Raw genomic sequence first — 27,426 nt, forward strand, 5'->3', positions numbered from 1 at the left:
TAAATAATTTAAGAAATATACCTAGTTCTTTTATAATTTTTTTTTTTGTCAAAAAAAGTTTAAAATTGGAATTTTCTTATTTTTTAAAAAAAGTTGCGAAATAACGAAGAACAAACTTTTTTAAATTTCAATTTTTACAGAGAATGATCGTGCTTGTCATTCAACGCCCTTGCAAGCAGTTAACCTCCTCAAAGTCAAAAGTCATGATAAAATTGCCGAGATGATTAAAGCCAGAAACGCGAGTTTATCGGATGAGAGAATTTTTGAATTTTCCAAAAAAATAAACACTTTCATCTTCCAACGAGTTCTCTACGAACATCTGTTACCCGCCCTTTTAGGTTCTGAAGCAACAAAACAATACGAACTCAATGCCACTAAAAATTGTTACGATCCTTCACGCAAATTGCATGTTCCCGTTGAAACAATCGTCGTTGCAATGCGATATTGCCATGCTTACATACCATCCGAATATCATTTTTACACCTCAAATTACGAATTTTTCGATAAAAAGAGTCTCGATAAGATTTTAAGTCCCGAGGCGCTTGATCAGTTCTTCAAACATCTGGTCAGAGGATTATTTTCCAAGAAATTACACAAAGAAAGAAGCAAATGTGCCCAAGCAAATTCCCATTCACGAAAACCCGCTGTAGATATTCGTGCTTTGGATGTGGAAGCGGGTCGAGATACTTGCATTGCGCCCTTTTTCGCCTACTTATCAGCTGTTTACAATGTTTCTGCCTATGAAAATTGGAATTTTTACCGGGACTTCTTCACCAGAGGACAACTTGAAACTTTGTCAAGGTTGTACAAAAGTCCACAGGATTTGGAATTGACTGTTGGAGGAGCTCTTGATTTGCATGAAGAGTCAATTTTTGGTAATTTGTTCAAAACTTTCGTCAGTAACTTCTTTTTAGACTTAAAATGTAACGATCCCAACTTTTGGAGTAACAAATTAACGGGAGGTATATTTTAAAAATCCATAGTAATTGGATCTTCAACCTTCATTTTTTATTTTTTTTTTCAGCTGTACGAGAAACAATCGAGAAATTGGATGTTCAAGACTGGATAGCATGTGTCGTGGGTTTAGATAAACGACCTGAGAATTTGTTTCGACCGTATGATGCTGAAAATTTGTTAGTAGATGTTACTTGCAAGTCTCGCGACGACTTAGAAGCGCTTTTGAAAAATAAAAATTGAAAATTATTGATTGTTTTTAAATTTTTTTTATTCTTAGTTTCTGAAATATTTCGATTAATGTAAAAAGTTAGGTAGTTAAATTTATCTAAATATTTAAAGTAAAATTTTGCCTTTTTGATTGAAAAAATATTTTTATTTCGAAGATAATTTGAACTCAAAAGTGAAGAAAAATCAAACAAAATCTCACAAAATAAAAATTTTTGAAAAAAATTAATTTAGGTCACGTGACTTAAAATTTTTATTTTCTACATTTCAATTGGAAACGTCTGATTAAAGCCAATTTCTTTTGGTTTTGTGTGATTTTAACGTAAACAGTAATTTTTCAATTAAAAAATTCCAAAAATGTCAAAAATATTTAAATTTTTAATTTAATTTTTATTTTTCCCCTGATTTTTTTCGACAAAATCGGAGGGGAAGCGACAAAAGAAGGAAACATTAAATTTATTCGCCTTATTCTCTTTTTTTTTCATTTTGAAAAATTCATAAATTTTGAAAATAAAGAAAAATAAAAATTTATCAGATATAGAAAATTTAACTATTTTTGTCCAGCTATCATTACTTTCAAGCCCTTTTTAGAAAAAAAAATAAAATTAATTAAAATTAAAAATAAAATTAATTAAAATTAAAAATTAAATCGTTCTAAATCTGGTGATTCCGAAAAAAAAATTCTAACTTTTTACCTATAGGAACGACGAAAATTGAAAAAAAAAATTTTTTAAATGATTTCTATTTATTTTCTAAATTTCTTTCGACATTAAACTACAATTTTTCAAAGTCACAAAACAATTTGACATCAAAAACATCCGACAAACGCTTAGCTCGACATGATACCAACGGATTTTCTTTACTCAAACTAAACAAGGCATTTTTCGGTACTTTATCATACCCAAACACCAAACCAACCAGATCAGCCAATGTTGGATTCTTCAACTCTTCTTGTTGCTTCTTCGAGTAAATGCGTGTCCACCATTTGGAATTGCCATTTTTCAATCGTCGACGTTGCTCACCAACAATTTTCGTGAATGTTTTTCCGTACAAACTTGTGCCATGTCGGTCCTCCATTTCTCCGCCGGCCATCAAGTCAACATCCTGCACCGATTTGTAATGTTGCTGCAAAACTCGGATATTTTTCTCGCACATAAACTCCCGCAAATCATCCCAATCGCGAACGCACTTGTCAAAGAAAAGCTTCAAGTAATGAACGTACGGCTTCAGACAACAATCACGTCCACGTTGCAAGTCGAGCGACAATAAGTCAGTGCCGTAACACAAATGTGAGTCATAAAAGAGATAATTTCCGACTTCATCGGAATAACCATCGACTTTCCACGGTTGAAGAACTGTACTGAATCCAACTTGACGCACGAGTTTCTCGTTGTCCCGATCAAAGCTGAAAGTTTCTCTGTATTTTCTTGTTGATTCTTCTTTTCCATGTCTGTCGAAGAGTTTCATTTCATCTGGAGATAAAAAAAATGAATTAATTCAATTAAAAAATATTTTTAGAAAAAATCTTACCAGGCACAAAATTATGAGCGGCTCTTCCAGCAGCACAGGCATATTCCGAGAGAATTTCCGCCTCTTGGAACTCGTCAAAAGTATCAAATTCAGAGGAAAGTTGATGTTCTTTTACAGCATCGGAACCAATAAAAGCTGCAACAACTTCGTCATAGAAGTACCGTTGATGCAAAGCAATGTTCAATGCTCGTGCCTTTTGGAAAACTTCATATCCTTCGAGTTTGTGACATTTTCTGCGCAAGTCTTCGGCAATCAAATTATGAAGTTTTGAGTAGAAGTACAATATGGAATAGAGACCCAAGTGTTGTGTGGATCTCTCGTCACCGACAACCGGTAAGCCGTGTTCCGTGAAGAGATGATCTCCGTTGTCGGCGTTCAAGAATTCGCGACCATGGGAAGTTGTTCTTACGTAAACTTGATCCAAATCGTCAACAATTGTGTTTTGGTTTAACTGAAAAAAAAATTTTTTTTTTTCAATACTAAAATTTTTCCTTGTTCCATTTAAAAATTCGAAAATCCAATTTTTTTAAATTTTATTTTGTTGAGAAGGATCAAAAAATTTTTCTACTTATTTCTTAAAAACTGTTATTCAAAAAAGTGCTTTTTAAGTTTTTAATCAAAACGATCTAAAATAAATTTAAAAATAGCAAATTTCACTATAAATAACCAAAATTAGTCAAAAATTGTTTAAATTTAGTATTTTTTTTATCAATCAATATTTCAAAACTTTTTAATTTTTTTTAATGAAAAAAAATGTAAAAAAAAAATTTAAAATAAAAATGAAAATCAAATTTAATTTTAAATTTTTTTGTTATTTTTAATTATTAAATCTAATCAAATTCACGAAAACAAATATTTTTTAAAAAATAGTTTTAAAAGAATTTTTTTGCGTAAATATATCGTTATTTTAAAAGTTTTTTGATTGACTTTTGCTTATTTTATACAATTTACAAAAAAAAAATCAAGCACAAAATTTTAAAAAATATGTTTTTAATTTTTTTTTAGAAATTCTATGCTCAAATAATAGAATTAAAATTTTTTTAAAAGTAAAAAAAAATTAATTAAAAATTAAAAGCTCAGAATAAAATTAATAAAAAATTTTTAAGTTACTTACAATTCCAGCATGTCTCAACTGACAATCCTCATTAAGGGTCTGGCCGCGTACAAAGTTCAAGCAAGTCACGTTAAATTGACTGTAGAACGGATCCGTACAATCAACACTGATCGGAGCGACAGCAGTAGCCAAAATCACGCTGTTCAAACGTGTCCGTTGGTCAACCGAGCATCCTGCATGTCCCAAATGTCCCTGCGAATTTGACTGGTAACGTGGATGAACAATGTCATGAATGTTATTTTGTGCCAAATTCAACACAAACACATTCGGAACAAGGCTGCCGTGATCACTTGTTTCCTTATAAAGTGGTTCTTCTCGCGTGGCTTTTGTGTATTTAACGGCAAGCGAAACTTTTCTCACGCCTGGCATTTCGCAATAGGTATGCTCGTTGTGGAGCGTGCAAAAAGGTTGAGCCAAGCGACGGAATTCACGATAAACTGCTCCACTTCCAGGTAATTTGGGATTCAAACAATGCCCATCAATGTCGTAGTATTTGGAGTAACGGCACGAAAACGGCTCCTTTTTGAATTTATCAGCGGTGGTCAAGCAATCGAAACAACTTGTGTGCTCATAATGGGGCAATTCGTACTTTTGAACGTTGTAGTAATTGGCAAGCAGTGCGAGCATTTTGTTGATAATTTCCGTATTTTTGACTTGTTTCGCCGTCACAGGATCTAAAGGCTGCTCGTCAAAGTGATTTCTGGCGATGGTAACAATCGTAACGTCTCCCGCAATGAGCAAATCGTGAAGGTATCGCTGACTTGCGTAAATCTGTTTCGCCAATTCGTAGAAATAATCCATTGTTTTTTGCTCCACAGGACTAAAAAACATTTTTTTATTTATTTATTTTTTTTTAATTTTTCGTGAAAATATTACTTACATGTGTCGCAGCAAAAGTTCCAAATCAATACATTGCCGATAGTAATTTTGTTGGTAGTCATTGGCTTGTTTGAAATAACTTTTCAAGAAATCATGGTTACTCTTGTACGATTCCACATGACGAGAATTGCCACAACTGAATGCCAGCGAAAAAATAATTAAAAATCCGACCAGTGAAATGGAAGACATGCTGGAGGTGACTTTGAATTTGAAACGTAAAGTGAATGGCTTTTATACAGAATTTTTGTTTTTTACTGAGAATTTGAGATATATGAAAACTCACGTAAATTAATTCTTGTTTTTATTTTTTATGACACGTAAAAAGACCCGAATTAGAGAAGCGTGTTATAACATTAAAAAATATTCGTCCAAAATTAAAAGAAAAGAAAACAACGAGTTCAAAATTTGAAAGGATGTCCGGTTTCGAGAATTCTTGGTGTGCGTGCCTTTGTTTCGGTAAAAAAAATAACGCAATTTAAGTTGCGTTTGTAAAAAAAAGTATAATTTTTGCAAGTTTTAACTACAACATAAATGTTTTGTTAGGAAAAATATTAATTTTTTTTTCAATTTTACTGAAAAAAATTATTTTCAAAAACAATTTTTAACTTACGATAAACGAAGGATTCGATCAATGTAACAACCAACCAGGCGCGTAGCGTCATAGGTTGCTGGGGGGCCGTGCCCCCCTCAGAAATTTCAAATTTCAAAGGAAATTTTCAGAATCTGAGGGGCAAAAAATTTTTTTGTTTTGTGTGCCCCCAAAAATTTTCGGCTAGCTACGCTACTGCAACCAACAAAGTAAAATAGCTAACCAAAAATGTTGGGGGGGGGGGCACACAAAACAAATATTTTTTTCTCTCCCCCCTTAATTTTAAAAATTTCCTTTGAAAATTTGTGAAATAAAATAAAAATAAGTTTTTAGCAATAATTTATTTTTGATTTTTTCGTATGATTACTGTAATTTTTTTGTTTTTCAATAATTGAAAAAAGCTGTGCAAGCAATTGTAAAGCTCTTTAATCAAGGCACATATCAGTGGTACTTGTGCGTTCATTTTATCGTGACGGATTTGTCAAATCGTTCTTTAAAGGCTGTTTGTGCGTTTTCTATACAAGCAGTTTAATTAGCTATGCAACAATTTTCGTTTTTAATTATTCGGCTGGCTTACTAACATTTCCCCAGTTTTGACTATATTACTTTTTTTCTCAGCGTCTTATGCAACCTTTTACCTCCTACACCATCGACTGCTCCTTTGCTATGGCTGATGACATGGAAATGCCACTCAGCCATTGAGCGGAAGTCATCTTTATGGCAAACCAATTTTTTTTTTTTTGAAAAACGTTCTCAACGAAAAACGAGACCTTGATTTTCGAGGTCATCGAAAAATCGCTTGATGACATCGAGATCGTGCCTAGTGCAATAGTCGAAATCAAAGAGCCAAGGCAAACAAAAAGGAAAGCTTCAGAAGCAGAAGCAAACCAAAACTTAAATATCACAAAAAGTTTTTGGATGTGACAACAAAAAACGAGACCTTGATTTTCGAGGTCATCGAAAAATCGCTTGATGACATCGAGATCGTGCCTAATGCAATAGTCGAAATCAAAGAGCCAAGGCAAACAAAAAGGAAAGCTTCAGAAGCATTGAAAGCTTCTGACAGCGTTAAAAAGCTCAAGATCAACAACATCAAATGCCACCTTTGTCCGAACGAAAAATGTTTCGCAACCAAGAGCTCGTTGACCCGTCACATAAAGCGGTGGCACACTATGAGCCCTCAAGAGCCGCCCTCGCCTTCGCCATCGACGTTGATAGTGCATCCTAAATCGAAAATATGCACAATATGCGAAAAAACGTTCGCCTTTCCAAGCCTCCTGAAAAATCATGTACGCATCACCCACAATTTAGATTTTTTTACATGTGCATGCGGCAAGAAGTTTCGGAGCAACCAAACTATGATGAAACATGCAGCATCCCCCAAATGCAATCTGAACAAAATCATTAAAGTACAAGGCGAAGAAGAATAGTTTAAATAAAATGAGTTTTTATTTTATATCAATAAATTATTTGATTAACTAATTTGAATCGATGATCGGCTCATTTTTTAAGATAGTCAAATGGTTTCGAACAACTGGTTCAGTAAAATTATTTGATTAACTAATTTAAATCGGCTCCTTTTTTAAGATAGTCAAATGGTTTCGAACAACTGGTTCAGTAAAATGCAAAAGCGCTGGGTGTTTTTCGATTTATCTGCAACAGTTGTTTTTGCTGTTAGTTCTCCTACCTTTAAGACAAATTTCTTCGTTCGAGAGTTTTTATTTAATAAAAAATGTTAAATAAAGCAAAAATATGAGTAATTCTTAATAAAAAGTAAATGAGGAATAAATGAACAAAAAATGAACCGTTCATTTTCAACTGAGAAAGTTTGGACATTTTCAACTGATTTCTCAGCTGAAATCTCACTGAGACAGATTACAGGGTACTTCAATTTTCTCCAAGATAAATTCATCATATGGACCACCTGTTTTCCAAATATTTACCGCTGGTTGAGTTAAAGGTTGTGAGGTCTGTGTTTTCTTTTGTTTTTAGACATTTTTAATTAATTATGATAATTTTAAATAATTATTTGTACAAAAAAAATCACAAGAATCGTCAATCAGCTGATTAATGCGTCAGCTGATTCTTAAAATTTTGATAAAACCGTACTGTAGATAATTATTATGGAAAATTATCCGTTGCGAATTCAAAAATAGTGACAAATTATGGACAAATTAAAGTTTTTATCCCCAAATTCTGAAAATTTCCTTTGAAAACTTAAAAATTCTGGAGGGGCATTGCCCCCATATTGCCCATATGACGCTACGCGCCTGATTATGAAACATCAATTTTGAAGTTAATAGAACAATATTTTTTCATTAACTTTTACACTTTTTTACAGAAATTTTTTAAACGAATTCTTAAATTATTTTTCGTAAATTCATAAAATATATTAATAAAACTTTATTAAAATAATTAATTCTCAAAAATATAGATGAAAAAATAATAAAAAAATCAAAATTTTTAATCCGGGATTTCGGTATGGAATGACCTAAATAATGTATTTATCTTTTATTTTATTTCTACTTTAAAAATCTTATCGTTTAAAATTTTCCTTTAACAATATTTTAAGTTTGAGTCAGAACGGCATTAACCAGACAATCAAGTGCACTATTCGTATCTGCAGTCGAAGTTATCGTATAATATGGATTTCCGGTTGCATCTGAAACGACAATATTTTGCGTCGTTGTCTTCGATCCCGCCAACGAAGCAAACAATTCGTTGTAATTGATGCTTGACAAACAATTTTTAGCATCTGGAAGAGAGCGAAAAAAGCACGAATTTCAAAAAAAAAAATAAATAAAATAACAAAACAAACCAACCTTCGCTCAATGCGTTTGTGTAATGTTTAGAGTCGGCGCAACGTGAGTGCAAATGTTGTTCTGTCATAATTTTACGTGCGACAGGTCCAAACAAGCCTTCATTGAATTTTTTCTCCACCGAAATGCCAGCGTAGAGTTCCACGTGACACACATCGGCGTAAATGCGTTTCAGCATCAAAACTGCCTCGGCGGGAATGTATTGCGTGAGATCTTCCCAGCATTTGATGTCGACGCCAAAGAGCTTCTTAACGTAAAAGATGTACGGTTTGACGCACATGTCCCGCGATCGTTGAATATCAAAGCTGAACAAATCCGCTCCGAAAGGATGTTGGAACTGGTGCAGCGAATTTTGTGGCTGGTAGGCATGTCCCGCCGTGTTTACCGGTTGATAGATCATTCCGCGGAAACACGATTCAAAGTCTTGCAATGCACTCAAGGGACCGCCGTAGTTTCGTGACATTTCTTGCACAACTTTTACCGAATAATCGGGATGCAGGAAATTGAATTGATTCGGTAGGAAAACGTGCAAATAACGAATGACAGCTGAGGAGAATTCCGTAAGTGGCGATGGATCTAGTTTGGGATTGTAACACGACTCAGTACTTGTAATTCCCTGATAACTGGCATATTCAGGGCCAAGAATGGCTGGCAATACTTGTGTATCGTAGAAATGTTGGTACAAGTAAGTGTTGAGAAGACGAGCATTTTGGAATATTTCATAGTCCGACAAAGTTTCGGAGTGCAGTTGGATTCTTTCGGCCAATTGATTGTGTAAAAGTGCAAATAATGCACTTATGCACATCACCTGGGATGATTGAAGTGATCGATAATCCTGAACATGTGGAAATTTCTCCAAAGATTCTTTAATTTTTCCTCCTGCTGTGATATATCCTTCGCCTTCACAACCATCTTTTGGATAAAGTTGACCCAAATCCAAATAGGATGACGCAAAATTACCCTAAAATTCAAAAATTTGCAATTAATTTTCATTATTTAGATATTAAAAGGGAAAGTTTGAGGCATTAGATAACCAAAAGAATCCAAAATGCCGAGGAATTTTTATAAATTTCATAAAATAATGAGAAAAGCTAATATTAGAAAATTTTATTTTTTTTTTTAATTTGGGAAACTCTTAAATTTTTATAATTTTACTCCAGAAAAACTTCAAAAATTTTTTATTAAAATTTTATTAAAAAAACTTTTTTAAAAATTAATTTTGATTTTTTTTTTGAGAGAAATTTATGAGTTTCTCAAATTTTTTCAAGGATTTTATAAACTTCATGAATATTTCAGGGAACTTTAGATCCCAAGAAAAAAAATTTAAAAATTAAAAAAAAATTTTTTTAGTGATTTTGAACAAAAAATCTTCAGTTTTAAAAAATATTTACAGATTTAACCGTTTTCTTGATGTTTTAAATTTTTTTCTTCTCGGTGCGTGATTTTTTTTGTGAAAAAACATTTTAAGAAAACCAAAAAAAAAAATTCCATCTCTGAAATTTCTCAGGAATTTCAAATTAATGACAAATAAAAATTAAATTTACAATTTAATTTAATTTTAAATTACAAACGAAAATCAATTTTTTTTTTAAATTAAGGCCGCTCCAAATTGTTTTCGAACTTTTTGTCCCAAAAACTTTTTGTCAAAATAGGGGGGCCCCCAAAAAAAAAATTTGAAATACTTTTTCATACAGAATGAGAAATATTCCATGACTTTTTGACCATGAATATTTTTGTTAACTTTAATGTATCTATATTGAGAAATTCTTATTTAAAATTGATTTTAGAGCAATTCAACTAAAAAATTGAAAAATAATTTTTCATAAAAAAAATTTTTAAAAAAATTTTCAATTATAAGTTTAATGATTTTTGAACAAATATTTTTTTAGAAGAAAATTCTTGTAAAAATATCATTTTCAATACAAAAGTTTAGATAAAATTTTTTTGAAAATTCCTTGAAAAATTATGATATTAGACCAAAAAACGGTTCTTTTTTGGTGAAATTTTTGAAAATAATTTTCTTGTTTAAATATTTAAAATAAAATTTGTCTAAAAGTCATCAATGTCGATAAAAATTTTTCGTCCCTGAAAATCTAAAAATACTCACAATATTAGCCTCATTTAAAACACATTCTCCATTGTATCGTTGAGCCTTTACAAATTCCATGCACGTGAAATTATGCTTCCCATAAACGGGATCATCTTCCGGAATATCAATTGGATACGAAAACGGATGAACAAGATTTTCTGGCAATTTTCTTCCATCTTTCGTACAACCTCGGACACCACCTTGTTGCCCAGAGCCCCGAGTCTGCACATTAACGATATCATTGGCGGCAAAATTCATGAAAAACAGTCCAAATATCGAAACTGCAGATTTTTCTTGATTTTTATGCTTTAACGATAGAAAATTCGTGATATAACCCAAAGAAAGAGAGACTGTGCGTGCGCCTGGTAGATCACAACTACGAACAGGACAATGCGACGACCCGAGTCTCACCAAACTTGAGGGATTCTTGCCTTGCAGTGGATTTGTTGGATTATTGCAAGTACCGTCATACGAATAAAAGCTGAAATAAAAAAAAATTAAGTTAAAAAATTAACAAAATTTGATTAAATTTGAAAAATTACTTGTGAGCCGGACATTTGAGGGTTTTGTAATTTTCCTTATCCGGCGTACACAAAACGGAATAATTTTGTTTGAGTGCAAAGTAAGCATTTTCGTCCAGTGTGTTGTGTTCCACCACTAATAATTCATAGAACTTTTGTAATTTGTCAGTGTCAACAAGTTGCTCCTGCACTTTTGGATCGGTAGCTAGTTTGTACCAGTGAATTCCTGCCATCTGTAACGGGAAGTTGTACATTAAGTCTCGAAATAAACAAAAAATGACAAATTTCATTACCTCATCCAAACTTATTAAATAATTACTGTATGCCAAGGCATTGTGTTTATCATTTTCGATGTCGTACAATCGTAGAGCAGCGTAAAATACGTCGCATGGCAGCTCATCTAACGTGCTATAATGTAAATTTAAGAAGAAATACGTGTTAAAATTTACACTTGACACGAGAAAAAAAATCAAGAAGGATGTAAAAAGTTACGTAACAACTACTTACTACACTGCCGTTTGTTCCGCCATCAATTTTTCGACGTTGCAGGTTCCGAAATTGTCGTAAACTGCGCTTTTTTCGTGTAACGTAGCTGCGAATTTGGCGAGATATTCGTTGTCGTTGACCGTTGCTGTGGAAGTTGCGCCAGGTGCCAAATACGTTTGTGAAAAAATTTGCTTTGTGACACCTTTTGTGTGTTCTTTCGTAGCAAAATATGGCGAATTGTACAAGTAAGGGGCTTCAACGCGTTTTTCCGTTGGAGAAATTAGGAATTTTTTGCATTTTGAATATTCGGTACATTTATTTCCGTCATCAGATTTTCTGGGAGCTCCTTCACCAAATATATTTTTATTTTCGTCGGACATTGTTTCGTATCTCCGAATGATAAGATACTTGGGGTCTCCACGTTTTGGCATTGTGAATTTAATTTGTTCATTTTGGCCCAAGCCGAGACTTGCACCAATTAAGTTGCCTTTTCTCGTGACGACACATTGGTCTCCGTCACATTGTTTATCAAGCTCATCGATGTCGGTTTTTTTCTGCATACCAATGATATCGGCGCCAACTAACGACGGTTTGCTTTCATAGGTATCTTTTTTGCCTCCAAGTGCTGCATTGACGTCAGCTACTTTTGCAACTCCAACAACACTGCTGCCTTTTTTCTCTTCTGGCTTGTTTAGCAGGGAAATTCCCTTTTGGGCTTTTGGTTTGTTTTCAGTTTCGTCATCATCATCATCGTCATCTTCATCATCATCGTCTGAATCTTCACCACCTGTAACTCCTTCAACTACAGAACCTACACCTCCAACGTCACCAACACCTTCAACTGTGCCACCAACACCTTCAACTGTGCCACCAACTGTTTGACCGACACCTCCCAAAAGACCTCCACCACCATCTTCTTTTTTCTTTCCAATAAGTTGCCCTTCAACTAGCGTACAAGCAACGAGCAGCACAGTCGTAAAAATCACTAAATTATGCATTTTTTTTTCACTTAAACACCATACAAGTTTTGGGTTATAATTTTTTTTAAGTTTATAGTTGAAGCACTTGAAAGAAAATGAGTCGAATGCACTTTGCGCTCGTCTTTTTAAGAACTTTTGTCGTTTGATGAACACGGTTTTTGTTATGAAGAGTTCATGACGAAATGCGGTCGTGATAAATCGTGTAAATTGTCGGTTCAAATGTTCGGAAAGGTTTTCGGAAGAATTTTGAGTGAATCAAATATGAGGAATGAATTCTTCTGAAAAAAAATAAATATATTTTAATTTTTTGTTTGTTATTTTTTTAACGTTTTTGGATATTAAACGTTACTTTTTAACATTTAATTAATTTAACATATTATGTTTTTAAATTTGAACTTAAAATTAGAGAAAAATTAAGCAAAAAAAAATTAAAATTTTTGAAAAAAAATATTATTTTGGTCACGTGACTTTAAAATTTTTTTCATCTGTATATAATAAAAAACGCCTTATTTAAGCAAATTTACCTATTGTTTGGTATATTTAATTATACTTTATGATTTTTTATTCAAAAAATTCCCAAAAATGTCAAAAATATTCCAATTTTTAATTTAATTTTTTCCCCTGATTTTTGTTCACCTAATTAAAATAAATTTAATAAAAAAAAACGAAATTTGCATGAAAAAAGTTACAAGATCTAAATTTAATTTTCGAAAACTTCCATTTTCAAAAATAAAAAAAAATCGATTTTGTTCGAAATTTAAATTAAAAATTACAACCTTCGAAGAAGAAGCGATTTCAGATTATTATCAAATTATCTCAGTGATGGAAGCTCCAGAACTCCTTTTTACACAGAATTGAGTGAATACAACAAAATGAAGCCATAAATAATACGGTAAATAATTTTTTGCGAAATTTTTATTTTGAGTTTCCGTTTTTGAAAAGAGAAAACAAATTTTTAATTATTTTAATATCTTTTTATTTCAATATCAAATTTGCGCTATTTATAAAAGAAACCTATATCATTTATTTACAATTTTTTTAAATTAAATAAACTTAATAGTTATGACAATTTTTAACAACCAGAAAAATTTTCCACGCATAGACGTTTTTTGTTGTGTTTTTAAATATTTATAATGTAATAATAATAATAAAATACTTTATGCGCTGGAACAAGTGTTTCTTTTCAATAAACAATGTCAATTATTATTTATTTCTTGAAGCTATATAAACTATTGTGATCAGCAGCAATATGATGACCGTGAATTGCTTGATCCTGCCACAATGACAAGTCAATGGCTGGAAGGGAACTACAAGGCACAAGTTGATTGCTATAGAAACAAAGAAAAACAAATTAAATTTTAAATAATTCCTCAAGAGACTCTGACCAAGACTTACTTATCGGCAACACGAAGGAAGGCACGAGGTTGCATCATATGGATGTCGTTACCGTTGTCGCACATAAGACGTGCGATGCTTGCCTTTCTAATTTCCTGCAATTGTGGACGAGTAAAAGCGAGGTGTTTGTCGCCGCGTTCATAGAAGAATCTGTCTCCGACACGTGTGCGGTAGAATTGCTCGGTAAGGATGCACAAGAATGTTGGACCAGCCAAGGCACCAGCTACGTGCGATTCGAGTGAAGCGCCAACGGTCAAATCCACATCTTCGGGACTGGCATACAAGGATTTAAGGTTCGTGACATCCTGAAAAAAAAATTGTGTTTAAATTAGTTCCAAAATTATTTTGAATCTTTAGCACAAAAAAAAAAATCAGAATGAGAAGGAAAATAAAATTTTTTTTTTAATTTTTCAAAAGTTAAGAAAAAGAATAATTTTTTTTGTTGCAAAAAGTTAAAAATTAATTTTCTCTCTTACTCGTGGTGAAATGAGATCCAAGAAGTCCTCCCAGGTGTGAGCACGTGACAATCCGCAGAATTCTCTGTAGTCGTTGTAGCTAGCCAAGCCATGATCACGATTTCTCTGGATATCGAGGGAACGCAAGTCAGAACCGAATGGACGTCCGCGACGGAAAAGGAAATGTTTGATTTCGGGATCGAAGTTGATGTCGGTCAATTCTTCCGGTTGTGTTCCCATGCCACGACTGAGGAAATCATAGTTGTCTCCAGCTTCCAAAATGGCGGGACGATTGAACCAATCACTCAAACGCAAGGAACCAGCACGAGATCTCGCTTCGGAAATGAGATCGAGACGACCTTCAATTTGACTGTGGAAGTAACGGAAAGCAGCGGTAGCGTGTGAATTCAAAACTGACGGATCGACACTTGGATCGTAATCGTTGACGTAGCTTCCGGCATGCGTTTTGTAAATTAAGCGATTTTTCAACATATTTTCCGTGCCCAAGAACAATGGGAGCCACTCGTAGTAGTTGATGTGTTGGACTTGCGCAATATTGATGCGACGTGATTCTTGGAAGATTGTTTCGTCGTCCTAGAAAAAAGTTTTGAATTAAATTATATTTAAACTAATGACGTTATAAATAAAACTCAAGGGTTTTGAAATACTTTTTTCAAATTTACAAATTTTTACATTGACTTTTAAATTAAAACAAAAAAAAACTTAAAAAATTATTTTCAGTGAAGAAAATTAAAAAATTAGTACAAAAATGTATCGAAAATTTTTTGAAAAATTATGAAAAAGATCAAAAACTCACAAAAAACGGTCTTTTTCGAAGAAATTTTTATCTATTTAATTTTTTTGGGCCCTATTCGATTTTTAAAATCTAAATTGGGGAATCTGACAAACCTATTGAGCTTCATTTTTAGCGACCTATTTAAACAAAATATTACCCAGTGAGGATTGAGTTTCGCCAAAGTATCAGCAATACGGTTGTGTTCACGCAACAACATAATTTGGAAGATCGTAAGTCCAGGATTTTGATTGAAACGAACATCGCCGCCCAAATAGCAGATTTCTTGTGGAGATTGAACATCGCAGTCTGTGGTGACATTCGGGGTTTGTGGTGGCCAGTCATAGCCATTTCTGGTTTCGACGATCATACGTCCACCAACGAAGGCACGAATGTTACGGAGTTGGGCATCGCTGTTGCCGTAGACCAAAGACAAATCCATGAAAGCTGTGACGACAGTCAATTGTTCGGCTTGTCCGGTTCCGTGGACAGTGGGGCAATTCATATCCAAATCGGTAAGAGTTCGGACAAAGTTAAGACATTCGGTACCAACCTGAAAAAAAAATATTTTAAATTTTTTTTCTTAAAAACTCAAAAGTTTTCTCAAAAAATTGAATTTTTTTTTAAATTTAAATTTTTTCTCAATAATTCAAAAATTTTTCCTCACTTGAGCAAATGCTGGATCATTTTTCGGTGTAATGATGGGGAAGCAAGTTTTGTGAGCTTGTGGTTTTCCAATGAGTTTTCCTTCGTCCGTGCAACAACGTGTCTGATGTTTGCGAGATTGCGTGCCACCAGCTTGCATACTCATATCGTGCGTAATAATTTGACCCCATTGCATGTTAGCAAGAGTAAATTGTGGATCTGGGACATCTTGTTCGCCGAATACGACCAAACTGACAACACGAGCGTTGGGTAATTCTTCGCCAGTGACAGAAACAGTTGGAGCAGCAACGCCATCAGCATATTTGGCAGCCACTAAACGGTTGTAACGCATGTTGGCGCTTCCCCATGCGGGATTTTGCAAGTTGTTGCAGGTGCCATCAAGGGTACGGTAACGAGATTTAAGACAGGCTCTTGGAGGAGCAGCGCACATTGGAGGGCTTTGACCATAAATGACGGGAGATTGGATGAAATTTCTGGAATAAAAAAACAAAGATTTGATATTTTAATACAATTCATGTTTTCTTAAAAATATTTTAAAAATCTTGTATCGTCAGCGGATATTTTGTTATGTTTAAATCATACAGTGAAATTTGATGCGTTAGTTTTAGTCAGTATGAATTAATCTTACATTCAACTAACAACATACTATTTCATTTAATTTAATTTGTGTTTTTTGTTAGTTTTTTGCTTTATTTTTTTAAACGTGAAAAATTAAAATTGAACTTTTTCATATAATTTTGCTTTTGAAGAAAATTTAGTAGGTATTTTAATATTATTTTTTCTATTAATTCTTTCTATTAAGCAAATTAAAAATTGTTTTTATTAATTATGAATTTGATATGGAATATCAAATATGGCGCCATCCATTTACGGCGTCGGAAGTTTGAGGGGGATGGGGGTCCTTGAATTTCCGATGGATTTCGACGTAGGGGGAAGGAAAGGGGTAAATAGAAAAAATACGACGTCGTATAAATTCTCAATAATACAGATTTTTTGTTTCAATTTGTCAAATATACTCAAGCGCTAAAATTACGGAATAAATATGTACAATTTTTCACAAATTTCCATTTAAATTTGAACTAATTTTTAAACAAATTTTTCTTAGAAGGTACGTCTTTTACTACGTATTTTACAAAAAGTGGGGGGAGTGGGGGTCAAAAAATTTCACTTTTTATCCGACGCTGTAAATGGATAACAATTACAATTTATTACTAATTTTAAAACATTAAAACTAACAACTTTTATTTTATTATTTAGTTTCTATTTAGTTTATTTAGTTTTATTTAGTTTATTTAGTTTTAATGCAGGACATAAGGCGAACCCAGAAGATGATTCCTTCAAGTATGTCACCCAGGGAAAAACGTACTGGGGCATAACTGAAACTCTTGAGGGTAAACAACTTGTTAGGGCTTTTCTGCCATTCGAATTTATGGATTCGTCGAAACTAATGCCCATAGCGACTTTGAAAATGTAAGCAACGCGCCAATTAAGTTCGGGCGCGAAATAATCCCTGAATGGAATTTGATGACAACAACAAGTTCTAACTACGGATTCAATGGGGCTCCTAAGGAGTTTAAAGCCCTCCTTGAAGATATTGGAATGGAAGGTGATGCGGATCGTCTTGGCAAAGATTTTGGTATATCCTCCGTGAACACTATTGTAAACAACATGTTTACGAAAAACTACTCTTAATTTTTTTTTAATTGTTTAGTTTTTTTTTTAATTAGGTGTTGAGTTTGTTGATTGTTTTGTTTTTTTCTATAATTTTTATTAAATACAATTTAATTTCAAACAATACAAAAATCCTGGATTTTAAATGTACTTATAAAAGTTCAAATCTGATTACCTGATTGTGACGTCCATCCAAAAATAATAGACTTATGCGTCTATTATAGTTCATTTAATTCATTTAATATGAAAAAGTATTTCGAAATCTATATATAATTTCTATATCCCCCATGATCATTTTTCTTAAAAAAGATAAAAAAAGGGGAGAAAACGCGTTTTTGGAACACCCTTGAAATTGAGCGATGGTAAGCAGAAGAGAAAATTTAACAATTTTTGACCGTGATTCAGGAACAGGAATTTAAAATATTTTTTACATTTTAATTTTTTTTTAATTTTTTATTAAAATTTGTATTTTTTTTACTTTTGATTTTCGTTGGGCCATCGGATTGTTTTTATAGTTCATTTGACGAAACCTTCTAAAAAAATTGCGACTAAAATTTGGAGCACCATTGGTTATTTTACGATGAAACTGCGGACAGACATCAAAAACCACCCGATAGCGTATTTAAACTAGAAATGCAATAATTTTGACAGTTAACGGTAAAATACCCGATTGTCTCATCAGACAGTAAATTGGTGATAAGAAAAGTGACGCTCGTAAAATTAAAGCAAGAAAAATGATGTTATTTTCGTTAAATGTAGACAAAATTGGTGTTAAATACAAGAAAAACAGCTCAGCTCCTGATGTGCAAACGTTCCGAAAAATCTTGCAGCATGAAGAAGGAATAAAATTCTGCGAGTAAGTGAAATAAAATACATTTTTCATCGTTTGACCGGTTCGAATTTGATTTTCAGCGTAACCAAAGAATGGATGGACTTCCTTGTCGACTCCGATCTCGATATTGTGAAAGAATCTCGTGCCAATGAGTGCCTAATGATTTGCAAGAAATCCCGTGACGTCCAGCAAATTTCAAAGTTTTCATGCGTCGGCGTCTATTGCTCGCCAAAGAAGTCGGCGACGTTGTGTGGACTGCTTAAAGAACGCTCGCAACTTATGAAAGTACTGAAAGATGAAAAGGGCTCGACTTACATCATGGAAAAATTATTTCGAGATTTTGATTTTTATCGTCCTGAGGATGTCTTGACGTGTTATTCGAGTGAGGCTTTTGCTGCGATGCACAAAAATGATATGAATACAGCTAGATTGTATTTGAAGCGATTGGAAAATTGCCTTGAAGAGTACGGAACAGAAATTCACGAAGACTCCTTCAAGGAGTTCGAAGAAAGAATTTGTAAGTTTTTTTTTCTAAGCAATTTTGAAAATTTTATGAGATTTTTTTCATTTTTAGCTTATTTAAAATCACAACTTGGTCCAAAAAATGACGAAACAGAAGAATTGTCTTCAGGATTGGGCTACAAAATGTAAGTAATTTGAAAAAACGGAAAATTTCTTAACTTTTTTTTTGATATTATTTTCAGAGATTTCGTGAAAGATGAATTTGTGGCATCACAAACTATGGTATATGGCGATTTCATATTTGAAGACACTCCTCGGGTTTGTTTGCTCCAAGAAAAGGGCTTTCAATGTGATTATTGTCATGAAGTAGCCAACTTGTTGCCCTGTTTTGACTGTCACTGCGTCTTCTATTGCTCCAGTGAGTGTGAAATGGAAGATGCCAAGTTCCATAAATATGAGTGTCCGGGATTGCGTTCGAAAATTTTGTATTTGTGTCAAAATGAAGTGGATGTTCGTAATTTAGTTTTGACGATGTATGAGCTGAAAGACGATTTTTTAAACAAAATTGACGAAAAGTAAGTAAAAAATTATTTTTTTGTATGTTTTTTTTTCCTAAGATTTTTTTTTTAGTTTGTTAGCTGATGCAACAGACTTGTGGCAAAACTTTTTATTGATGCATGCCAAGAACGAAGGCACGCCGTATTATAACTTTTTCTATCAGAGAAATAATGTTGACGAAATAATTCGCACCGACTTTCAAAAACTTTGTATGGTGAGTGAAAATTTTATTATTTTTTTTATGTAATTTTTTTTTAAATTATGAGTTTTAATTTTTTTTTAAATTACAGAAAACCTTACAAACCATCATCTATTTGGAAGAATACACAACATTCATCGACGACTTTTTCGGAAATGTCCTTCTCGAGGGCAACGATATCGAAATTTTCCTTTGTGCCCTGGCATTCCGTCATGCTGTCATTCAACGAACAAAATTGATGCATTTCAAGTATGACGTCACCAACAAATATCCCAAACGAGTATTCCATTTCATAAAAGAGCCAGAATCTAAACCGCACCCAGAATTTGTCAAAAAAGCCTCGGTATTCGTTGAAAAATTCTTGAATGAATCGCTGCGCTTGAAAAACTGCAATGACAAGATTTTGCGACAACTGGTCAAGCGTCTCGAGAAACTTTATGCGGCGGAAACGGACAAAAGAGAACTGGAGCCGCAAGTTCATCAGACCTTTCTGGAACAAACGACTAAGGGAAATTATTTTCAAAAATTATTTTTGAAATTAGCTGCGGAACAGGAGAAAAGCTCAAACTTGATGGATATTTTCAAATTATTCGCTTATGTGGTACAAACTGATGAAGATTTTCACGTGATTCCAACGATGAATGCAGAAAATCAGTCTTTTGAGCAAATTTTAACGTGCCTTTATCCCTACTTGACCAATTTCAAGCACAGTTGTGCCCCGAATACAGCTTTGATGTGAGTTAATTTTCTTTGTTTTTGAAATATTTAATAAAAAAAATATTTTTTAGTCCTAGATCTCGCGGACGTACTCAAGTATATGCAGCCAATATGTTAAACAAAAATACTCCCATTACAATTTCCTATGGACCTCATTATCAGCAACACTGTCGACAGGATCGAAGAGCAAAACTTGCTGAAATGTGCGTTGATTGCAAATGCATCGCATGTACAAAATCCGTCGATTTTTACGTGAGTTTCTAATTTAATGGTTTTTAAAAAAATTACATTTGAACGAACCTAACAGGAAGAATTAAACAACGAGGAATGCAAAAAGTGTTTTATACCAATTTACGAAAGAGATGGAAAATGTCTGAAATGTGACAAGAAAACATTCGTTAATATTCCGAAGCATATTTTTATTTCCTGCTTTGAACTTGCTTTGTCAAAGTATAGATTGCCAGGTAGAAGAATTTAATTTCAACAAAAAAAAAACTGAAATTTAATGTTCTTTTTAAGATTTGGAAACTTATTATGAAATGACGGAAATCGTTTTGAGTGTTTATCAGAAATTTCTTCCAAGCGGTAATAAATTTGTTTTGAAAAAGTATTCAGTTAAAGTGGATTTGATGATCATGTCAAGTGAGTTTTGTTTAAAGTTTCAAATTTATTTTAAACTTTTTGTCTCTTGCCCTATTTACTTTGGCTTGTACCTAGATAAAAATTAAAATATCAAAAAAATATCTGAATTTTGAATTATTTTTGAGGTCATAATCAAATTAATTTTTTTTTCGTGATTTGAAGAGTTTAAAATTTCAAAAAATGCTTTATGGACTTATCTTATAGTTTTTCAATCAATTTTTTCAAATTTCGAAAATTTTTTGTACCGAAAGTAAGTTGGTAATTAATTTCTTTTATAAAAAAATTAATTTTCTTTCTATAAAATTTGAATTTTTTTAAATAATAAAAGCTAATTTTTAAATTATTTTCTATGTTTTTGTCCCATTTCAAAAGTCAACAATGGGGCAAAACAAAAAAAAAGTTAAAAATTTCATCAAAATTGACCGTTTTTTTTTGAGTTTTTTAATATTTTTCAAGAATTTTAAATTTTTAAAAAAATATTTTCAGTTTTTAAGAATTTTTGTACTGAAAAATGAAATTTAACATAAATTTTCTTCTCTATAAATATTAATTTGTTTTTTTTTTTAATTTTTGAAAGTTTTTCTATGAAATTATTTTGTTAGAGTTTTTAACTTGAAATATTTTGGGATCAATTTAAAATTATTAAATCTCAAGAAAAAATATTGATTAACGACCAAAAATTGTTTAAATTTTGTCATTTTGTATGAAAAAGTATTTCAAAAAAATTTTTATTTTTATTTTATACTTCTGAAACAAAAAAAAAATTAAACAAACACATAAAAAGCGACCTAAATACGATTTTTACATTATTTTTCAGGTACACCATTGGAAAGTGTGGGCCTTCTTTTGTGTTTGAATTACTCAATTCTCGAGATGTATCCCGCATTAAGCCTCGAATTGATTACCCACCTGCACAAGCACTTCAAAATGTTTTTCTACCTATTGACCAACTTAAAGAAACATATGTCCAAGTAAGTAATTTCAAGCTGTCTTTCTTTAAATTTTTCTAATTTTATTTTTTCTCAATAGGACACTGCTTCGTGCGAAACATGACATAGTGATGAGTGCCATCAAAAGAGGATCCGAAATATCTTTGATGATTAAAGTATCGGAATCTGCGTGGAATTTCAAGGATGGCCCTTATGCGGATTATGAACTGTTGAATCTCCATTACGGAAAAGTTGTTGATGAGCTTCTCGAAGTCATTAAGGATAAAAATGTCACAAAGAGTGAAAAAAAGGTTTCACTCAACGAAGTATTTGATTTCTTGATAATTTCATAATTTTTCGTTGAAATTATGTTTTTTATTAAATTAACTTTTTTTTTTCTTCTCTATCATTAAAAAATATTTTTTATTAGGCATTTGAATTATTGTGCGACAACAATTGCCACGCCATTACTGTCGATTTTGACGGAAAATTCTGCCTCTTTTGCATCCTCGGCGACGTCATTCACCTCTATTTGTCCAATTTTTGTCAATTCGTCGGATTTCTTCTCGAAAATATCGAAAACGACATTTTTGTTCTTTTTCGTGTCGATGGCTGATGTGAATTTTGTGTATGCCGGAATCAAAGTTCGTGCTTTGAAAGCCTCGATTTGTGTATCGCTGCCATTCTGCTGCAAGACAATGTCGCACGGCAAAAAATTCAATTCCATGTCCATGACATCCAAGTCGTGGTTCCACTGTTTCGAGATGATAGATGCTTGTTTGACGCACCCCAAGGCAAGCACTTCGTCCTCATTGAGACCCGTCAGCAGTTTGGCGTTCGGGAACATGCTTGTAATCTCTGTCTTCAATTTGGGAATCTTCATGCCGCCACCGCACAAAATAATCTTGTGAATATCGGCAATGTTGAAATTCGCCTCAGCCAATAACTGCTCGAGAGGTTTTTTGTAAAGCGGCACAATGCTGGCAAACAAGTTCTCGTAACGTGCCCGTGAAATGTTGTGCGAAAAATCGACGCCATCCATGAGAGACTCCACGAAGATGTGCGCCGTTTGCATATTGGACAAAATATGTTTTGTGTTTTCGGCGTGTTGGAAAAGCTTGGCCATCGTTTTTTTGCTCTCATTTGGATCCAACTTGTATTTTTGGTAAAATTCCTTAGCGATGTACTCGACCATGAGGTCTGTGAATTTTTTGCCGCCGAGATTTTCGTCATGCACGGTATGTTTGATCGTCAGAAATCCGTCTTCGGCACGCAAAATTGTCGCCTCTGTACTAACGTTGCCCATTCGGTAGACGAGAATGTTGCAAGGCTCCGTGTCCTGGAGCACATCGTAGGCCAAGCAAGCACTTGCGGGATTCGTGATGACTTGCAAGACGTGAAAACCAACTTTTTGCGCGGCTTCACACAAAACTTGGCGAGATTTTTCACCCAAAAATGTGGGCACAGACATAACGACGGGATACGTTTTCTCCTCAATTCGCACCGAATGGTCCGCAATCGAGTGAATATACTTGAGAATTTCTTCCACAACGGCTTGCGGTGTAAAAGTCTTCGATTCTTCGTCACGCTCTAAATTATAAACTAATTCATCGCCGTCTCTTGACAAATTCCCGCCACATTTTTGGTTGACTCGGTCAAAGTCTTCCTCGTTACTGGCATCGCAACTCACACTTTGCAAAACATTTATGGCAGATGCCTTGACATTGCGGCACCGTTGCTGTTTTGCTGGCAGACCAACGACGTGACTTCCGTCTCCGAGCAACGTTAGAACAGCTGGAGTCACAAAATCGCCTGCCTCGTTTGCGATAACATCGACCTTGTCCTGTAATTTAATGGTGAAAATAAGAAAATCCTGCGGTTTTAAGTTAAAATTTTCGTTTGTACCTTTGAGAGGGCGATACAGCCATTTGTATTTCCGAGATGGATACCAAAGCACGCACTATTTGCCATTTTTTCTTACAATTAAATAAAAACGTGTGAACTCGAAAATGGTTTGTTTTGAATTGAATTCGGAGACGTCAATTTTATCAATTTGATTCGTCTCAAATTTGACGGATATTTACCGAGGGATTGCAGTCGCGGTTTTTAGTATCCGGGTTTTTGAACCGTTTTTCGAGTCTTAATAACTCAAATTTTTTATTTTTAAAGAATCAGTAAAATTAAAATGATTTGTGAAAAAAACAAAGTTTGACTGTAAACAGCAGAAACAAAAAAAAAAACAATTGATCCTTGTGAATCCAGAGATTGCAGCTTGTGTTGCAAACTTCATCATAGAGAACCATTTTTTTGAGCTGGAGATGTATATCAAAAACGGATCAGAAATAATGATGCATAAAAAACACGGAAAAATTAGACATTGGTCGACATGACATATGTAAGTACTTATGGCTGTTAAGAAATAACGTATTTAAAATTAAGTTAAATTAAAAATTTGAAAGTCGCTTCAGCATAAGAGTGTTCGATAAAACAGAAAAACATTTTTGAGTTAGAATTAGTGATTTCGTCTTTATGTTAGGACATGTAAATTTTTAGAGAAGAAATAACTAATTCGAAACAGATAATTTTCTTAACAATGGAACCAAATGATACGGTTTTTGAGAAGCGAAATACAGAGGTTGACCAAACGTTTTTTCGATCGTTCGTTTCAATTAATGCTTTCCATGTGTATCTACTTTCAATATCTTGGACAGACATAGTCAAGAAAAAGAGCTCGCTTTAATGGTCACAAAAGAGTCTTATACTTTAATAAAAATTTCTATGCACTGATAAATTTTACTTATGCATTGATTAATTTAAAAATTTCTTTTAATACATCAATAACTTTAGAAATACGAAAAAAAGGAACTGAGAAGGTCACGTCTTCAAAAATTGTTAAAGTGTGCCATGTACCAAAGTAGCAAACTGAACTGAAACTGTTTTAAATTAAATGTGAAAAAAAATGTACTATTGAAATGTATTAAATTAATTTTGCATCTTTGGGTTATTTTGTTCTAATTTTTTTTTAAACATCTTAATAATTGAATTAAACTTTGTCGATCCATAAACATTTTTTCCTTGATTTTGATCATTTTTAGGTCTCGGATCCAGAACCCAGAACTCGAAATTCCCGAGAAATTGGAATCTCCATACAGTTTTCCGCCGATCGTGATATATTTAAAAATAACGTTAAACGAAATGAAACCACGTGACTCACCCGAAATAACTGCTTCCTGGATGAACGCTGGGCTCTGGGAATGCAGGTGCCTTTATGAATGGATTATAAACGGAATGTCCCGCTGGCGCAGCATGATGAACAATATTTACATGATATTCGGGAGTGGACACTTTAACGGCATTGCAAGCCGCTACCACGCATGCTAACACTACAAAGAATTTCATCTGAAAATACAAAATAAATTGTGAAACGGTTAACGATTGATTGAGACATAAAAATAAATTGTGCACCGCGTAATCAATTATGCATCTCACGCAGCGAAATCAACTCTTTTAATTACACTTTTCTCTGATTGACATCTGTGCCTCGTGTGTGTTTGACTGAATGTTTTATTCATTTTTTTGTTGGAATAAATTTTGTCAACTGTCTGCACTTTCAAGTAACAAATGCACACAAGAGTTGCATATTAATTTCCGCTAGATTTCGGAGTGGCTCGTTTAAAAATTTTAATTATTTGCTTATTTCAACATTTTATGAGGAAACTTTTCTAGATTTAGTTAATTTGTCAAAAGTAGTTAATTTGTGCTGAAGTATTTTTCTGTTACTCAAATTGCGTTCATGTAAAAATTTGTATAATTTATGGCCCAAACTACAAGTGTTCGTTTAATTGAAATGTGGTTTGTTATGTAAACACTTGGTGGTAGTCTGGATCAGATTTAAAACATCGGCGTAATAGGATTTAATTAAGATTTTTTTGTTTTAAGTAAAAAATGCATATATGTGTTTTCAAACCTAGCAATAAATGTTAAAAAAAAAATTTTAAGTCATTTAATAGTAATTAATAATTTTAAAGATGGAAAAAATGTAGGTAATTTTTTCTAGAATCCAAATAAATGTTTCAAAATTAGATTTTTAATTTTCTAACCATATTTTTTAGTTATTTTATAAATTAAAATTATTATGTTTTTAAAAAGCAGTTTTTTTTGTCCTTTTTCCTTGTGAAAATTTATGAATTAAATGAAAAAAAAATTAAATAAAAAAATTTTAAAAAATAACAATAAATAAAATAAATCTCAAAAAATCAATGAACTCATCGCCTTATGATGAAATTCAAACAATACTGATTTATCATTGCAAAAAAAGTACCAAATTGCAGGTTCATTGAATTCTTTTGTTTATTTATTAAATTTTATTTGTTTGTTTGTTTTTATATGAAAATAACTTAACATGATTTGCCATGCGTGTATCAAATAACTTTAAAACAAATGTTACAAAATTTCCATCATGTCTTTATTTTCTTCCTTTATTCGAATTTCGTTACCAACTCATAATAACATACTGCATTTTTTTCTAATATTTATTTTTGGTACGAGCGGCTTTTAGACAATGCTACACAAAATTAATGTTACAACGTTTTTGCCTTGCCTTGCGTCTGTTTCGGTTTATTTCTCAGCATTGTTTTGTACACGAAAAAAAAAAAAAAAAAAAACGAAACACAGAATCTGCAGTCAAATTTGTTCATTTTTGTGCAGTAATTCTTTATGATATATGTGTTTGCTTCATTATTATTATCTGTGTTTTTTGGTCATGATTATTGTGTAAATATTTTCAAGTGTGCTTGCAAAAAGCATGAGAAATTAATGTAAGAAACGCAAGCAACTTGTAGGTGTCTGCGTTAGCATTTCTTTTACCATAAATAAATAAATTTCAATTGCATTCAACGGTTTTGTCTTTTTTTAACGAAACAAATAGCTTTGTGAACATAAATAAATGAGAGAAATGATTTGTTTGGATTTAAGTTTTTAATGAAGATATTAACATATTACATAGTTTTTGACACAGAATTGAGAGAATGTCAAACAAGGAAATGATTATTGAGACAGGTCACTTCACTATTCAATGCAGGTTTTCATCTTATGTAACGTTGAAGTCTTTTGATTTATTATATAGGCGACTAAATTTAATTATTTGTTTTTTTGTGGCATTACTATTGTTGTTGAGGGAAGAAAAAAATAAAAATCATTTTATTTTTTTTGTTATTCTTTTAAAAATTTAACATTTTGTGATAGCAAATCAATTTTCGATAAATTTTACAATCAAAATCGAAAAAAATCGAGTTTTAATTCGTAAAAATGTTTAAAAAATGTGATACATTCATTTTTTTGTGTAATTTAAAAAAAAAATTGAATTTTTCATATCAAAAAATACAAAATATAAAAAAATGCCAAAAACTTCTTATTTTTGTATAAATTTTTTTTCCTGTTTTTTGTCGAAATCAGGCTGGGAAGTTAAGTAAAATTAATTAAATAAAAAATAAATTAAATTTTATTATTTTAAAATTAATTAATTAAATTAAATTAAAGTCATATAGGTATAATTAAATTACCAAGTCGCCTTAAAGATATTTTTTGTTGTTCTTAAAATTTATAACAAAAATCACTCGCTATTCACTAAAAACAGCTGGACCGGATTTATTAAAGTAAATCGGAAGCACAGTTACTTACATTAACCAATTCACGCAATTTTAATGTTTATTTCATGACATAATACTTTAAAAAAATAATAATTATAGTTAATAATTATCGCATCCCATAAATTAATGAAATAAAAATAAAATATCAATTATTTCGTTAATAAAGTGAATGCCCACAATAATTAGCGCCTTTTAAAAGTGCCTCCAAACAAATAAAAAAATATGAATATCAATTAGTTAAAACGCTAATTTATCGTGATAAGTAACTTG

The 27,426-nt window shown here is 32.4% G+C and overlaps 4 protein-coding genes across 4 annotated transcripts; 1 reads left to right on the forward strand and 3 right to left on the reverse strand.

Annotated features, from left to right (window-relative positions):
- Window positions 1–1,956: 1,956 nt before the first annotated feature.
- Window positions 1,957–4,627, reverse strand: LOC134833367 (chorion peroxidase-like). The gene is made up of 3 exons (XM_063847671.1): window positions 3,827–4,627; window positions 2,713–3,163; window positions 1,957–2,654 (listed from the first exon to the last, which is right to left on the reverse strand). The coding sequence occupies exons 1-3, from the start codon at window positions 4,625–4,627 to the stop codon at window positions 1,957–1,959; spliced, it is 1,950 nt and encodes a 649-aa protein (XP_063703741.1).
- An 8,712-nt stretch (window positions 4,628–13,339) lies between these two features.
- On the reverse strand, window positions 13,340–16,953 carry LOC134833369 (peroxidase-like). The gene is made up of 6 exons (XM_063847674.1): window positions 16,820–16,953; window positions 15,500–15,971; window positions 14,993–15,385; window positions 14,061–14,633; window positions 13,585–13,889; window positions 13,340–13,517 (listed from the first exon to the last, which is right to left on the reverse strand). Exons 1-6 carry the CDS (start codon window positions 16,951–16,953, stop codon window positions 13,397–13,399), a joined length of 1,998 nt encoding a protein of 665 aa, XP_063703744.1. The 3' UTR covers window positions 13,340–13,396.
- Window positions 16,954–17,874: 921 nt separating this feature from the next.
- Window positions 17,875–21,911, forward strand: LOC134833318 (uncharacterized). The gene is made up of 11 exons (XM_063847602.1): window positions 17,875–18,025; window positions 18,082–18,518; window positions 18,576–18,648; window positions 18,706–19,038; window positions 19,094–19,235; window positions 19,312–19,955; window positions 20,009–20,189; window positions 20,245–20,401; window positions 20,457–20,579; window positions 21,397–21,550; window positions 21,609–21,911. Exons 1-11 carry the CDS (start codon window positions 17,904–17,906, stop codon window positions 21,859–21,861), a joined length of 2,619 nt encoding a protein of 872 aa, XP_063703672.1. The 5' UTR covers window positions 17,875–17,903; the 3' UTR covers window positions 21,862–21,911.
- On the reverse strand, window positions 21,655–23,540 carry LOC134833319 (heat shock 70 kDa protein 14). The gene is made up of 2 exons (XM_063847603.1): window positions 23,414–23,540; window positions 21,655–23,351 (listed from the first exon to the last, which is right to left on the reverse strand). The coding sequence occupies exons 1-2, from the start codon at window positions 23,477–23,479 to the stop codon at window positions 21,948–21,950; spliced, it is 1,470 nt and encodes a 489-aa protein (XP_063703673.1). The 5' UTR covers window positions 23,480–23,540; the 3' UTR covers window positions 21,655–21,947.
- Window positions 23,541–27,426: the final 3,886 nt, after the last annotated feature.

Source organism: Culicoides brevitarsis, chromosome 3 (genome assembly GCF_036172545.1).
Source record: "Culicoides brevitarsis isolate CSIRO-B50_1 chromosome 3, AGI_CSIRO_Cbre_v1, whole genome shotgun sequence".
NCBI classification, from domain to species: Eukaryota; Metazoa; Arthropoda; class Insecta; order Diptera; family Ceratopogonidae; genus Culicoides; species Culicoides brevitarsis.

Coding starts and splice junctions, on each gene's coding strand:
- LOC134833367 (XM_063847671.1), bottom strand. CDS start 4,627: ATGGATTATTTCTACGAATTGGCGAAACAGATTTACGCAAGTCAGCGA. Junction 3,164..3,826: donor AGTTGAGACATGCTGGAATT/GTAAGTAACTTA, acceptor TTTTTTTTTCAG/TTAAACCAAAACACAATTGT. Junction 2,655..2,712: donor CGCTCATAATTTTGTGCCTG/GTAAGATTTTTT, acceptor TTTTATCTCCAG/ATGAAATGAAACTCTTCGAC.
- LOC134833369 (XM_063847674.1), bottom strand. CDS start 16,953: ATGGGCATTAGTTTCGACGAATCCATAAATTCGAATGGCAGAAAAGCC. Junction 13,890..14,060: donor TGGATCTCATTTCACCACGA/GTAAGAGAGAAA, acceptor TTTTTTTTTCAG/GATGTCACGAACCTTAAATC. Junction 13,518..13,584: donor TTCCTTCGTGTTGCCGATAA/GTAAGTCTTGGT, acceptor TTGTTTCTATAG/CAATCAACTTGTGCCTTGTA.
- LOC134833319 (XM_063847603.1), bottom strand. CDS start 23,479: ATGGCAAATAGTGCGTGCTTTGGTATCCATCTCGGAAATACAAATGGC. Junction 23,352..23,413: donor GCTGTATCGCCCTCTCAAAG/GTACAAACGAAA, acceptor ATTAAATTACAG/GACAAGGTCGATGTTATCGC.
- LOC134833318 (XM_063847602.1), top strand. CDS start 17,904: ATGATGTTATTTTCGTTAAATGTAGACAAAATTGGTGTTAAATACAAG. Junction 20,580..21,396: donor GGATTTGATGATCATGTCAA/GTGAGTTTTGTT, acceptor ATTATTTTTCAG/GTACACCATTGGAAAGTGTG. Junction 21,551..21,608: donor TTAAAGAAACATATGTCCAA/GTAAGTAATTTC, acceptor TTTTCTCAATAG/GACACTGCTTCGTGCGAAAC.